The sequence below is a fragment of the Rhamphochromis sp. 'chilingali' genome (genome assembly GCF_963969265.1).
Source record: "Rhamphochromis sp. 'chilingali' genome assembly, chromosome: 19".
NCBI classification, from domain to species: Eukaryota; Metazoa; Chordata; class Actinopteri; order Cichliformes; family Cichlidae; genus Rhamphochromis; species Rhamphochromis sp. 'chilingali'.
Genome location: NC_137946.1, coordinates 22,082,789 through 22,097,537, shown reverse-complemented (window position 1 = coordinate 22,097,537; position 14,749 = coordinate 22,082,789). Strand labels below are relative to the sequence as shown.

At 42.0% G+C, this 14,749-nt stretch overlaps 1 protein-coding gene across 1 annotated transcript; it reads right to left on the bottom strand.

Annotated features, from left to right (window-relative positions):
* Nucleotides 1-12,937: 12,937 nt before the first annotated feature.
* On the bottom strand, nucleotides 12,938-14,538 carry LOC308387156 (uncharacterized protein; the record flags this gene model as incomplete). The annotated part of the gene is made up of 4 exons (XM_080867052.1): nucleotides 12,938-13,171; nucleotides 13,484-13,730; nucleotides 13,893-14,443; nucleotides 14,529-14,538. 4 exons carry the CDS (start codon nucleotides 14,536-14,538, stop codon nucleotides 13,092-13,094), a joined length of 888 nt encoding a protein of 295 aa, XP_080723178.1. The 3' UTR covers nucleotides 12,938-13,091.
* Nucleotides 14,539-14,749: the final 211 nt, after the last annotated feature.

The window sequence follows — 14,749 nt, the reverse complement described above, 5'->3', positions numbered from 1 at the left end:
CAAAAAAAACAAAAACACAGTTCAGTGGGTAAAATACTGAAAATAGAGGATTAAAACAAAGTATTGATCCTGTCATGGTAGTATCGATCTGATATCAATACCAGTTTTGATATCAATAGTATCGATGGTTGAATCACTCATAAATAGGACGGGGCTTTTGACTGTCATCCATTTTCCCCCAATTATTCAAATCAGGTTTAAAGGAGAAGGGGAAGACTGGAGTCTTTCCTAGCTGTCATATAGCAGCCCAACACAGCTCACTAACAATTAGGTTGTTCTAGAAACTATGTTACCCATTGTGGCCCCCTTGTTGACTACAGCTTAACTGGTAGTCAAACAGAGAAGCCTTATCATAGGTAAACACTAAGCGGCCACTCAGCCGTCCAGCTACGAAGATAGGCACAGAGAGATAAACATCTCTGCATCGTCATGCAGAGCTGCGTTCAAATTGAATTTCCGCTCCACGGTTTGGACTCTTGTTTATGTCCAAAAGCATCTGGAATATTAACATGACCTTGAAGGAATTTCCTGACACGCTTCATGCAGTGACCACATGCACATTTTAGTGCCATGTCAATGCGAGTATGTATACTTGATTACTACCTATTTAAAGTTTGTATTTTTGCCACTACTTGTTCTTTTGAGTTGTATATTTGTTTCAAGTTTTCCCTTCAAGGACAAAGTCAGCATCTGTCTTTTTGTCAGAATTGACCCAAACCAGCCAACATTGCACTATTCTGTCGTTCATTTCTCTGCCATGTCTATGACCTGAAGGGCATTTCTACTAAATCTCTACTATAGCAACACACAAAATCTCAAAAAAGAGGAAAAAACAGGAGGAAAGGTAACACATACACAATTCTGATTTAAAAAAAAAACGTTTAGCAAACAGCTCCGCACACTAGATTGTTATAAACGTCACATCATTTGTGGGGAACTATTTATAGGTGCTGATCAATAAACATTTTCTGCACTCGTGAGCGTTTATGCCACCAAAATGATGCATGTGGGTTTGAGTCACAACAATTTACAGTGATCACAATGAATAAAACCAAAGACCTGGTGCAACTGTGTAGCTCATTGATGTGGTTTTTTATAGTTTTCTGGACAACAATGGAGGTCTGGGGCATACAGGGAAGAGCTAGCTTTTGGCTGATAAAAACTCAAGAGGATCAATGAATTGCAGGTATTGATATTTTCTTGGGTTTTGTTGAGAATAAGACAAAAATAAATCTTTAATGTAAATGCGATTTCCCCCCCAGAATCTGTGCTTGTGTGCATTATTAGTACTTTGTCTTAAACTGCAAATTTCGCATCACTCAGCTTATCCAAGCTAATATAGGTTTACATTTTACATCAAAGCAGGACTTCTTCGGGGCATGCTTGTTGCCACACAAAGCCTTCTCCTTACAATGAACCTAACATCAGAGCTGACTGGAAGGAGAGCTGTTGTAAAAGATCTAAAAACAAACTCCCTGCATGCTTATTTTGCTCTTGTTTTCCTGCAGCACACCAGTTTTTCATTTTGGGAAGTGATGGAGAGATGGAGCGAGGAGAGGAAGGCAGGATAGAGTGCATAGCGCTGACAGTATTTATAGCCCAGTGTTCTGACCAAAATTATCAGTGTACCACAAAATAACTTCCTCTAGCCTCACCGCTAAATAACAGGAAGCCTTCAATTGCACGTATTTATTAATTTTAACGCACGCACTGACATAGACACACACACACACACACACACACACACATGCAGAGTTGCTGAAAAGTACTTAAATTAAAATACGCACACATATGTAAGTGGGGATTTGCCGCCTTTATAAATAGAGCAGCTCCTGGAGCTCTGCAGAGTCGGCTGTGTAAACTTCCTCCAATTTCTGCACTCGCTTTTTCTTTGTGCTCGCAAACTCATTCTGTCACTCTGCCCTTCACCATCTCATGCAGAAGGATGCAACTGATTGTGACCACATGAAAATGCACACAAACATGGACACACTCCCAAAAGTCTGGCTTCCATTTGAGAGCCATTCAGTGGAGTTTGGGGTCAAAGGCGAGAATGTGTTAATGGGTGACATGGGGGGTCTTTTCTGCTTGAATGACCATCACTACCACACACATACACACAGGCACACAAACAGAGAGAAAAAAACAAACAAAAATCAACCATCTATGTTTATTAAAAAATGACTTTGTCTGTCTTTCCTTTCCACTGTCACCTCTGTCTTTTTCCTGTCCCCTCTCTGTGTTGTGCCTTGGGCTCTGTAAATCACAGGTTGGATGTTTCAGCACAGCACAGAATACAATTGCAGACGCTGCACCTGGTAGACGTGTTACTGAGCTTGTGCACGTGTGCAATGCTGCGAGTGTACATGTACCGATGCTGCATTTGTGCTACGTCAGCAATACTTGGACTCAGGTCCCATAAAGCACGATCATAAGAATCTGAAACTATTTACATTTCTGTTTCAAGCAATGTATTCGGAAGGGTCTGGTGCTGGAAGTTATGTATTTATAAATTGTTTCTTGGAGTCCAGGCCTCATGGGACTCGCAGGGTGCTGGATCAGGAGGAATTGGATCCCAACTGCTATAGGTTGAGAGGCCAGGAACACCCGTTTGTCTGCAGCCCACCTGCAGTGGCCTTTAAACCCCGACATTGGGACCTACCGTAAAGTCTAAGAAACACAGGATTAGTTCCATGTCGAGCTTTTGTTTGTGTGTGGATACAGCTCGTTTGGTTGTTTTCTGTGTTCTGTTTGCAAAAGTTATCCCATCGTTTGATATCACATAGAAATATTGATGTGCATTGCATTAGCTGAAACTTCTCAGATATACTATCTGGAACAAATATGGCCACATCTGGTGTTAAAAAAATCTAGATTTTTTTGGCCACAATGCTTTAACCGGGAGTCTTTTACACGCATCATACAACTATATTTAGTTGTAGTTGTGAAGCTGTTTCTGAAGTTGGAGATTAGCATTAGCTGACTAAAAGGTCACAAAGGTATGTAATGCTCTGTTTTTACTGCTAGAGCACTACGACGCGCTTTAGTAATGCTGTTCTCAACATTTTGCTTTCGTGAGTCAGAAGCTTTTAAAGTGACCATCCACTTCCCACCAAATGAACCATTACCTATTCTGCTTTGTTATGCAAGTATTGTGCAAAGACCAAATCCCAGTGAGCTAGTGTAAGAGCCATTGAATGTGCCTGCATACTTGTAAGTGCATCTGTTTCCTCACCCAGGTGAGCCCATTATCTGCATGTTTAAGTGTGTACTCATGTGTTTGTGTGTGTGTTTGTGAAAGAGGAGTTGACTGAGGTTGCGTAATCACCATGGGCCTGGGTGCCTGGAGCCGGCAGCTCGTTAACCTGCCTTCCTTCCTGCTGTCACCTCAAACTAAATAAAAACAGAGGCTATCTGCTGTGCATGCACACACACACATGCACAGACACACACACAAACACACACACACACATAAATATCCATGCTCACACTTGCATTTGTGCATATGGTCTTTCTTTCTTATGAGCACATAATCTACACATGTACATCACTGGAGGCTCTTGTCTTTGAGGATAGCAGATCATATATCTCTTACTGATCATACACACATACACACGGACTAACTTTGAGCTTTTATTTACCCTGTGGGGAGGATGTTACTGTTAGGATGGGATACAACATGTCATTGAGGAATCCTGCCTCCCTGACAGTTGAAAACAAGCTGCTGGGTCTTTTCAGACTTTAACCTCTGCTTGGTGTTTTTCAGCAGGGGCTTTATTGGCACCCAACAGAGGTTTGCGGATGTTGTGACAAGGCAACCAATATGTTACCAAAAAAAAAGAAGAAAAAAAAAAAGACACGAAGAACTTCCCCGGGTCAAAAATGTGACAGCCATGTAGAATTGTTCTAGCCATAATTATTGTTTATTGATCTGATTTTGCTGAAATAAAAACAACTCTTTAATGAAAAGTTTTTATATTTTGTTATATCCCTGAGTAAACATGGCTATAACTGGTTAATAAGGAAAAGACAAAAAAAGGTTTAAGTTATTGTTTTTCAAAGCTATGCAAGATTTTTTTCTGATTCACCAAACGCTTTTCCGTTGGAAAAGGCATTAAATAAAACGTATCCACAGCAATTGGGTTAACATTAATAAACATCTTATTGCTCTTTTTTTCTCTCCCCACTTTTTCAAATGAAAATTCTTGGACATCCTCACTGATTACCAAACGTTCGTCGGCTGAGGATGGCCTCATCCGAGCTTAACTTTTCACTTTCTTTGTCCCGAGGCCTTTAAATCCATTAAAAGACTAAGACTGAAACTACAGCCTTTCATTTCACAATCTATCTCGAACCACATGTGACGCAGCCACATCAATGGCTCATGTTTGTTCCATAAAAAATAATTACATTAACATAGCCCCTTTCTCTCTTTCTCTCTCTCTCTCTCTTTTTTTTTTTTGCTTTTAAGCTTGAACCCAGTATTTCAACATTAAACTCAAGTCCTCGTCAGTGGGTTTTGTTTTTCCCCTTCTATATTGTACTTTCTTTCTTTTAAAAGCATAACATAAGAATGTGGGGGAGGACCAGCAGTGCGAGCATTAATAAACAAAGAAATAAATAATGTTTATTGCGAGCCAGACATCACAGTGGGTTTATGGCTGGACTGTAAACTAGAAGGCCCCGGCTCAAAATTTACATAATTACTTCCTGGTGCAAATTGCGTACCCGCTTCCTCTCTCGCTTTGCCTCTGTTCTTCTCCCGAGCCCCATTCACACAGCCTATTCAAGGTTCAGGTTTTAAACGAGCAAGTAAGGGCATCATAAAGACGAGTCGTCCTGGGCTGCCTTGTGAAAAAATGGGTTGTGGCTAATTGTAACAGTGGATTAGCAGGAAAGAAACCTTTCGCAACTGATTTAAAATAACTTGACATTGTTATGATAACAGAGGGCGCAACACCCCCAAAACGCAAGGGCTGCACTAAAACCTTTGTGTTTTATGATGTTTTTATTACAACATGATGAAGTCAGCCTGTTATGGCGTCATTGTGATGTCGTGGGGCTTGGTATTGAAAAAATAAAAAGTGTGTTGCGCAGCTCTCTCCATCTCCTTGTTTCTCTCAGGGTCAACTAAGATGAATAATGAAGGTCAAGGTGAAACGCTTAGCCAGCCTACGTGTTTTTGTCTCCCAAGGCCTCGTAGATCGTTGTGAAGTTTGAACACGAGCCTTAAAAATGTGGGGGTAATATGATGATTTTCACCAAAATATGTCAGATTAAGTTGTTAATGGTATCTTACATTACACCAAATTTAAAAGTAATCTATCGAAAACTGAAAAAGTTACTGTTAATAAACAGACAGACAAACAAACAACCGATTATAAGAGAAAAATAGACTTTCTACAACTTCATGCCATCATTATTAGTCCTGTAAAATTCTTAATTGTCCACATCAGTCTGATAGAGATCAAGTTGTTGATATCATTGTATTATACACTAGCCAATGGCTTCATTAGGTGAACCTTACTAGTACAGGATTGGGCTTCTTTTGCCTTCAGAACTGAAGTTCCACCACACCACCAGGCTCAAATGATTTGAGCTTTGGTTAGCAAAAATACTCAGGCAGGCTGGGACATTTAAATGATGCTCAGGTGCTATTAAAGGGCTCAAAGCATGGCAGGAAAATACTCTTTCACATCCTTACTTTTGTGTTGTTTATACTAAATTCTGATGATACTATATGAATATCACAGTAGAAACTGAGACCCAATCAGACCAGGCAAAAGATGCCCACCCTCACTCGGGTGGTCCAGAACTGAGGATCTGTACCAAGGCCCATTAAACAAGGGTGATTTTAAATGTTAAATCCTGGAAAGCTTCTGCATTAGTCCCCCTTTAAGTGCAGGAAAACACTGTGGTCTATGTTAAGTTCTCAAATAGTTCACAGTGTCATGAAGTTTAGTAATTGAAGTGGTTACTTCATTAACATTTGACCCAGCTAAAAGTTCTTAATTTAGTTAAAGAGCCACAATGATGTAATTAATATTTACGTAAATAAATACAGTGTATCTGCAGCAACGGTGGACTTTTCCCTTATTAAACCAGAGCATGCTGTGAGTGTCTGAACACAAACCCCTCAAAAAGTTGCGGTTATACTGCTGTAACTAAAGATGCTGCAACACGAGACGTTTTAAAGGGGGAAAAAATGCACTCAGTAAACAGATTACTAATTCAGTATAATCCTGACTTGCAAAACAACTTATTACATTGTGTGTAATTTGTTTTAGTTGATACGGTTGTATTTTTGCTTGTTTGACAGCAGATAAATGGAATGATTGTAGTTAGTAAGATACAACAAAGTTTATTTTGTGTAATGCAACTTACAGCCTTAATCCTTTAATAATAAATCCTCATGAATACGAGATTTATTGAGAGATACAACTTTGTACCAGGAAAAACTGAAGACTTAAAGTATTTCTTTAAGGTTTTTTGATTCTTAATCCTTTTTTTTTTTTTTACAAGGACGTTTTATTCTATGTTTCTGTGAATGTGCACGTATTAGCCAGCTGTCCTTTTGCTTTCAGAGCAGTTGGGTTTACAAAACCAAATCAAGACCAAGTCGCAGTCATCAGAAGCCTATTTTGTTTTTGCCTTTAAACAATGAAACAGCGAAACCCTCCATTTGGGAGCTGCAGGGAGGTTTTTTCTGTCTCTGTTCCAGCCGTGAATTGTAAAGCACAGGGTTAGGTTAGGTTAGCGGAGGTCAGGGAACACAAGGACAAATTGCTAAATGAAATGTTTCTTCGTCTTTAGGTCTGCCTCTTTGCCTGTCTGATGTTTAGGCTTAAAAAAAGACAGTTAAAGGGTGACAGCCTTTTCTTTCTCCAGCGTGTCTGCTTGCAGAAACTAATGTTCTGTGTCAGTGTGGTCATTTTACGTTTTCAGTATTCTCCTTTAGTCCTTTTCTCTATCCTTGTACTTTTTTTTTACTTTCTTTTTACCCGCACCCCTTCACCCCTTCACCCCTCGCTCTCTTGTTCCTTCTTTCCCACTGGGATGACAGCCATGTGCTTTGGAGGCCCTCACGGACGAAACCACACACTGAAGCTGTAGCAGGGGGTAGAAAAAGAAGAAGAAGGCGGCTCCAGAAAAAGCTATGCCAGTGCTCCTGGCCAAGACACCGGCCAGAAACCAAACTGGATGTGGTGAAACTGTCAAATTACTTAAGGAAACTGCAGCAAAACCTCAAGAGGCAAAAAACAGACAGGGAGAGGAGTTCTTCAGTGTGTTGTGAAACAAGCAAAGCTAATTTTATTTCAAAAATAATTTTAAGTTATTAGTTAAAAGCTGTCAAAGAGGATACCTGGTGGTGCACAGCTGCTTTTCAAGCGCCCTGGCGCTGGTTGGTCTGACAGCAGAGATGCAGGCAGGGTTTGCATTGTTTTCCAGTATCTTGCAGAGTTCTGTTACACGATTTAGTTTTTAAGTCTTTTTAATGAGTACGAACTGATCCAAAAAATAATTAACTTCTTCACGATACTGCTATTTGATAGTTACATTTCATTTTTTTTTGCCTACAGGCCTTTGGTGATGACCATGAACCACAACGTTCAAGTCAAAGCCAGCAGGGGTTCTTTGTTGGATGCATTCCTTATATCTCTGTTGCCTCATTTCCTGTAAGCTTCTAAATACAATTCCCCAAAATACTTTTAAAATAATTGACCACAGCATTTATGACCACAGAAAACAAAACAAAGCAAAAAAGATGCTTCCCGAAGATGAGAGATTTGAATCGAAGAGGGTTTCTGTGCATTTTCCTTGAATTCTATTCTAAGATCCAAATCCAGCCACCGTGAGCTCTTAAGTAATGTAAAAACGACATACGTGACTTCTACAACCATTCGTCCACATCAGTGGGACGAAAACAATAAAGTTGTCTAGATTTTACTGTGAAAAGCAATGAAAACTGTCTTATTGAAAGAGTAAACCTTGTAAATCTTTTGATGAGGAAACACTAGACCACATCCATTTGCAGTCCCGGTTTTGAGATTATAATTATATAATGCAGATTTGATTTTGAAAGAAACATAATTAATGAGTCTGTTTATTGGCAGCATTTCTCCGAATGCACTCTAATGCTATGTTTTTACACCGCATGGTAGTCGCAGGGAGTTGCCTGGCCTAGATGGAGAGCGTACAAAGACCTTTCAAATGTACTTTGGTTAAAGTTAGCGATGATGAGGGTTTCCACTACTTATTAAAAATAACTTTTATGCCATGTGCTCTAGACTTCTTAGTGTTTATCCAGGTCAGTGTTTACCTAAACCCCGGTTCCTTTGAGATCATCCTAAAACATTTCATTTAAACAACAGGGTTGTGAAACTGTGGATTCTTATTAATTTCACAATACCGATCACTGATCATTTGTTCACACGCTCACAAAAATAAATCCCCCCTACTGCTGTGTACAAAATCTCCTAATGTTAGGTAAAATGTGAAGTGGTGTTTCTTTCACTTACAGCTGTCAGTGGCATCATCTTCCTCCGACTTCCTGCTGCTTGTTAGGTCCCTTCACAACATACTCTTCTTACTCTCATAGTGCTGCAGCTTGTTTGTTTTTAATGTTCACTTCTGGAAACTGTACTAAAAAATAGAAAAAAAGGTCTTAAGATCTCATTTGTATAACCTGAGGTGGAGCACTTGGCATATTTACCTTTTTACGCAGTTGCTGACAAAAAGAAGGCTTTTATTTTGACATTACTGCCTGTTAAACTGATGCAGGATTCCACTTTCATGTCATTTATGAGGAAGATGCAACATGAAAACGCTGCAAGAGTTGACATAAGGGATGAATCAGCTCAAGGCCTGAGTGGATCATTAGGCTGCTATAAATCACTGGTATATGTTTCAAATAAAGTGTTACCATTTGTGACTGTGCGAGTCTGTGTGTGTGTGCACTTGCACCGTGCTCTGACTCCACTGAGACTCCGTGCCCAGCAGTTACAGACAGCAGAGACGGCTATAACTTCCACTGCGTCTCTCTCCCTCTCTTTTTCTCCCTGTCACACGTACACACTCTCTACCTCCTCCTCGCTCCATAACAAACAGCAAGAGCCTGGGCCCCCAAGGCTTCCTGTATCCTACACGCAGCCAGCAAGTAAACACAATCACATTCATTTACCCCTATACACAAACACGCACACACACACAACCACACAAAGGCATTCATTCGAGCACAACCGTGCTGCAAAAATACCCGAGGACCCACATAAGCATTCAGGCATGTGCAGACACACAAACCGAAAGCCCGAAAGAGGACTTAGACCGAATGGGTAACCACTGCTATTTCTTCCCTCATTAAGCAGCAATATTACGAGCTGACACTCGGAGAGGCCTGTGGGCTTGGACTCAGTGTCCCGAGGTTTCCACTGTTGAGGGGTGAACGTCTCCTTCCGTTACAGGATGAGGGAAGGGAGGAATCGGAGGCGATAACCAGCAATTCCACAAAGATTTAATGCCCATATTTTAGAGGTTAAGTCAAGGAAATTGTCCACTCAACAATTAGGGTCTCGGAGAAGTCGACGACTTCTTCTTTGGACAAAGTTTCCATCCTCTGCAAGTTTTCCTGTGTTTCAGTTAAAAGTAGAAACATTTTCTATCATAATGAACTTACCAAGACAGCATTTCTCATTTAAATAAGCTGACGTTTATTTATAAGTTTGTATTTCTCTTCCCGTTTACCTATATGGACATTCCAAGAGTCATAGACTCGTAGCTGGCAATTTAATTACAGTACATATTATTTATTGTTTAGTCACATAAAAGCAGCTGAAATATTTACGCTTGGGTGAGTCAGTAATGGCAGTGAAGCTAAAAAATTCAGTGAGATGCAGTAAGGTGGGAAAGACCAGCAAAAAACGAAACGAAAACATGACGATTTTAAGACAGTGATTGCAAACTGTAATTTTAAGGATGATTAATTCATTAAACTAGATATTTTGGTAAATTAATACACTTTTTCCCTCATTAAACACCTGAAATAAAACCTATTAAATATGCAGTTATTTGATTTGATTTGATTTTTATTTAAAACCCATCTTTTCTCTTTTTTCATTATCTTTCTGCTAAGCTAAGCTAGTTTTTTTTCACCAGCTCCGGCAGCGGCACCACTTGGATCTTACAAAAGTGAATTTACAGTTGTTCCAAACAACTTGTTTAACTTGTAAAATTATTTGGTTTTGCTGCAATAAAATGAAACAATATTTTAAAATAATCAAAATTACTGTGCAGTTCTTTTCGCATGAATAAAAAAAATCATCACTGCTGTAGTTTATTACAATTCATGCATAGAAGCACAGGGTAAAACAAAATTCACGTCACTGTCTAACTACTTAATGGTTGGGCTGTATCTATTAAGGGCTTAAAAGCAATTCTGCCTAATTCACCACCATACTAAGGCTAAGATTTAATGGGTCTGTGTTGGCTTTAGAGTGAAATTGCACTGATAGATGCGATTATTTCAGAGTTTAGATAGTCAGAGGTGGTTTTCGGGGCTAACCATCACGCGTGCAGGCCCCTGACCGAGCCAGCCTGCAAGCCTAGAAAATGTCAACTATTCGTTGTGCAAATGTGAGGTTTTTTAATGTCAACCAAATCAGGATTTGTCAAGGATGGAAAAAGACTTTGTATGAATGATAACGTCCCGACACTAAACAAAGAAAAACAACAACAAAATAATACAATCTATGTGTGTATAGCTGTGCCCGTGTGTTTATTTTAATTCCATTTGTGTACATTTAACTTGATAAAATTAAAAATATCCTAATTTATTGACAGCATTTATAATCTTTATTAAATAGAGTGAATACTTTTTCCACCTGGCAACCAAAAAAGGTTCTTCTTGGGTTTTAAACTGATCTACAAAACATAAACAAATTTATTAAATATTAACCCAACTAAGAACTATCATATTTTATATGTTCTGTTAGCTCTTTCTTAATGCTTTATTTTTTTATAACCTTTCTCTCAGCTGTGCTCAAATAATAAATCTTCATAACCTTCATAATTCCACAAAACAAAATATTTCCTCCTGCTTTGTAAACTCATGAAAGACGACTAATTTTTGGTCTTGTCACACATGTATTTTTGACTCCATGTCTACATACGACACGTGTTTCATGATATCCTCGTTCCTCTTGAGCGTGTGAAAGGAAGATACCAGGGTAGCAACAGAGGAAACATAGCAACCACATAATTGTTGGCCAGTATCAAACTTCAATCACAATGTCCCATCGGTGAGGTTTTGTACCCTGTTCTTTTCCCATATATCTTGAGCCATAATGACAGTGACACAACTCTGCTACTACAGGGTTTGGTTTGGTTGGAATGTATGTAATCGGTTTACAACAACTGCATTAAAAACATCTGCAGGGTAGTAAATGGAATTGCAGACATGCTTTGAAAAATGTTTTTTACCTGCCGTTTAGTGTGGCATATTTGTTTTGGCATACATCATTTGCATTCACTGTTCACTAAATCACACTCCACTGATCTGGCAACATCTGAAGAGTTGGCTGAATGAATGCCATTGTCACTTTTATGGAAAAATCGTGATGCAATCTTACTTTTAATAGTTTAGAACTTTAAAATGCATTCAAATGCATCAAGGGATAGAACAGGATGGGGTAAAGACACAAAATTATGAAGCCACTTAACACTTATCTGCATGACAGAAGGATTTTTAAGTTTAGATAAATTGTCTTGCTTCCTGCAAAATATTTGATGCACCTCTTCTAGTCTATCTTTCTTTTGCTTACAAAAGTTTTGCTGTTTATCTTGTAATGAGGGGTGAGGGTTGGTTTAGGGTTGATATGAAGAGCACAAATAAACTGAGGCATAATTTGTGTATGGCAACTACACTACCCTAGACAAAAGTATTTGCTTGTCTGCTTTGACATGCATATGATCATCCAATGAGTGACATCCCATTCTTAATCCATAGATTCATATGATGTGGGCCCATCCTTTCGAAGGCTTTTGAGTTTATGGGAATTTTTGACCGTTCATTCAGAAGTGCATTTGTGAGGTCAGACACTCATGTTGGACGAGAAGGCCTGGCTCACACTCTCCACTGTAATTCATCCTAAAACTGTTGTGTTGGGTTGAGGTCAGGACTCTGCGCAGGCCAGTCGAGTTTTTCCACACCAAACTCGCTCATCAATGTCTTTATTTACCTTGCATTGGTGTACAGTCATGTTGGAATAGGAAGGGGCCATCCCCAAGCTGTTCCCACAAAATTGGGAACAGTTTGGGGATGAAGCATTAACCACCAAAATTTAAACTTGGCACAGTGCAGCCAGACAAGTGCCTTTCTCCTGGCAACCGCCAAACCTAGACTTGTCCAGCGAACTCCCAAAAGGAGAAGCATGATTTGTCACTCCAGAGAACACATCTCCACTGCTGGAGATGTGTTTTGTCAGCAACATGCTTGCAGACACTGCATCCAAACCCTTGCATGAGACTTGGCAGTGTAAGGTTTGGATCCAGCTGCTCGGCCGTGGAAGCCCTGAAGCTTCCTATACACTGTTCTTGAGCTAATCTAAGCTAATTGTGTAAAGTTTGGATATGTGTAGCGACTGAGTCTACAGAAAGTTGGTCACCTGTGTGCACTATGCCCCTCAGCATCCACTGACCCTGCTCTTTGTTATAATACTTAGGAGCGAGGAAATTTCATGATCGGACTTGTTGCACAGGTGGCATCATATCACGGTATCACGCTGGAATTCACTGAGCTCCTGAGAGCGACTCATTCTTTTACAAAGATTTGTAGAAGCAGTCTGTATGTCGAGATCAGGGGTGGGGAACTCCAGGCCTTGAGGGCCGGTGTCCTGCAGGTTTTAGATACTGTCAGGTTTCAGTTAACGGACTCAGGCGCAGACCGGGACTCCTTACAGGATTTACAGATTTTATTTACACAACGACACCAGGTGATGCTATTTACAAAGTGCTGGAGGGAGGGGAGGGGGGTCCAGGGTTCCGGGGTATGTGAGGGAAAAGACGGGAATCTGACGTCCTCCAAAGGCTCTCTCTCTTCACTCCCCACACTGGGGAAACACCATCCACTCACTCGTCCACGGGATGACAGGCAGGCAGGGAAAGGTCCGGGATAGATCTGTACACAGAGATTATAGTTAGAGGCGAACAGACGGAACGAACTCACAGATCCTTATTTACAATCTACTGAGCGACTGACGCTGATAACTCAACGATCCAGCGACGAGTGACACAGTGCTGCTGTCTTAAATCGGCCTTGTGATTATCCCGATCGGCAGCAGGTGCGTGGGCCAGGGGCGGGAGCCCATAATGAGCATCGCCCCGGCAGGAGAGAGAGAGAGAAAACATGTTGCCTAATACAGAATCAGCTGGTGAGGCACAGGGACCATGACAGTACCCCCCCCTCAACGGGAGCCCCCCGGCGACCCACCAGGCTCATCCGGATGCAGACGATGGAACGCCCGCAGCATGCGCCGGTCCAGGATGGCCGCCCGAGGGACCCAGGACCGCTCCTCCAAGCCATAGCCCTCCCAATCCACCAGGTACTGGAAGCCACGCCCCCGCCGCCGAGAATCCATGATACGGGTGATCGAGTAAGCCGGCAGACCGTCCACGAGCCGGGGGGGAGGAGGGGGCCTGGAAGGCGGGCACAGAGGACTGGACCGGAGAGGTTTAACCTGAGACACATGGAAAACATCGTGTATCTTCATGTTGCGAGGCAGCTTGAGCTTAACAGACACAGGGTTAACCAAAGCCGAGATCTCGAACGGGCTGATATAGGCAGGAGAGAGCTTCCTGGATTCCGCCCGGATGGGAACGAAGCGTGTGGAAAGCCATACCTTCTGCCCAACAGTATAGGCGGGAGCGGAGGACCGGCGGCGGTCAGCGAAGCGTTTGTTGCGGTCCTTGGTGCGTAACAACGCAGCCCGGGTGGCCTTCCACACCCGACGACACCTACGCAGATGCGCCCGGACGGATGGCACAGAGTGTTCGCCTTCGATGGAGGGAAAAAGAGGTGGCTGGAACCCCAGAGAAGCTTCGAAAGGGGACCGGCCCGTGGCGGAGGAGGTCATGCTGTTGTGGGCGTACTCGATCCAGGGCAGTTCCTCGCTCCAGACGGCCTGGTTGGAAGAGACGACGCAGCGCAGGGCCGCCTCCAACTCCTGGTTCGCCCGTTCGGACTGGCCATTGCTCTGCGGATGATAACCAGAGGAGAGACTGACCTTAGATCCCAATGAGGTGCAGAACTCCCTCCACACACGGGACGTGAATTGAGGACCCCGGTCAGACACGATGTCATCTGGAATGCCGTGCAGGCGAAAGACATGGGTGGTGAGCAGGCGAGCAGTCTCCAATGCTGTAGGCAGCTTGGGCAGAGCAACAAAGTGAGCTGCCTTAGAAAAGCGGTCAATGATCGTGAGTATGACCGTATTACCTGCAGATGGCGGGAGGCCGGTCACAAAATCCAGAGAAACATGGGACCATGGTCTGGTAGGCGTGGGTAAGGGATGAAGCGGACCCGAGGGTGGCTGGTTTGGGGTCTTGTTTCGAGCGCAGGTTGTACACGCGGAGACGTATTCTTTGGCGTCCCGGCTCAGGGTGGGCCACCAAAAGTAGCGCTGCAGGAAAGTAATTGTGCGGTGTATTCCTGGGTGACAGGAGAAACGGGCTGTGTGTGCCCACTGTAATACCTGAG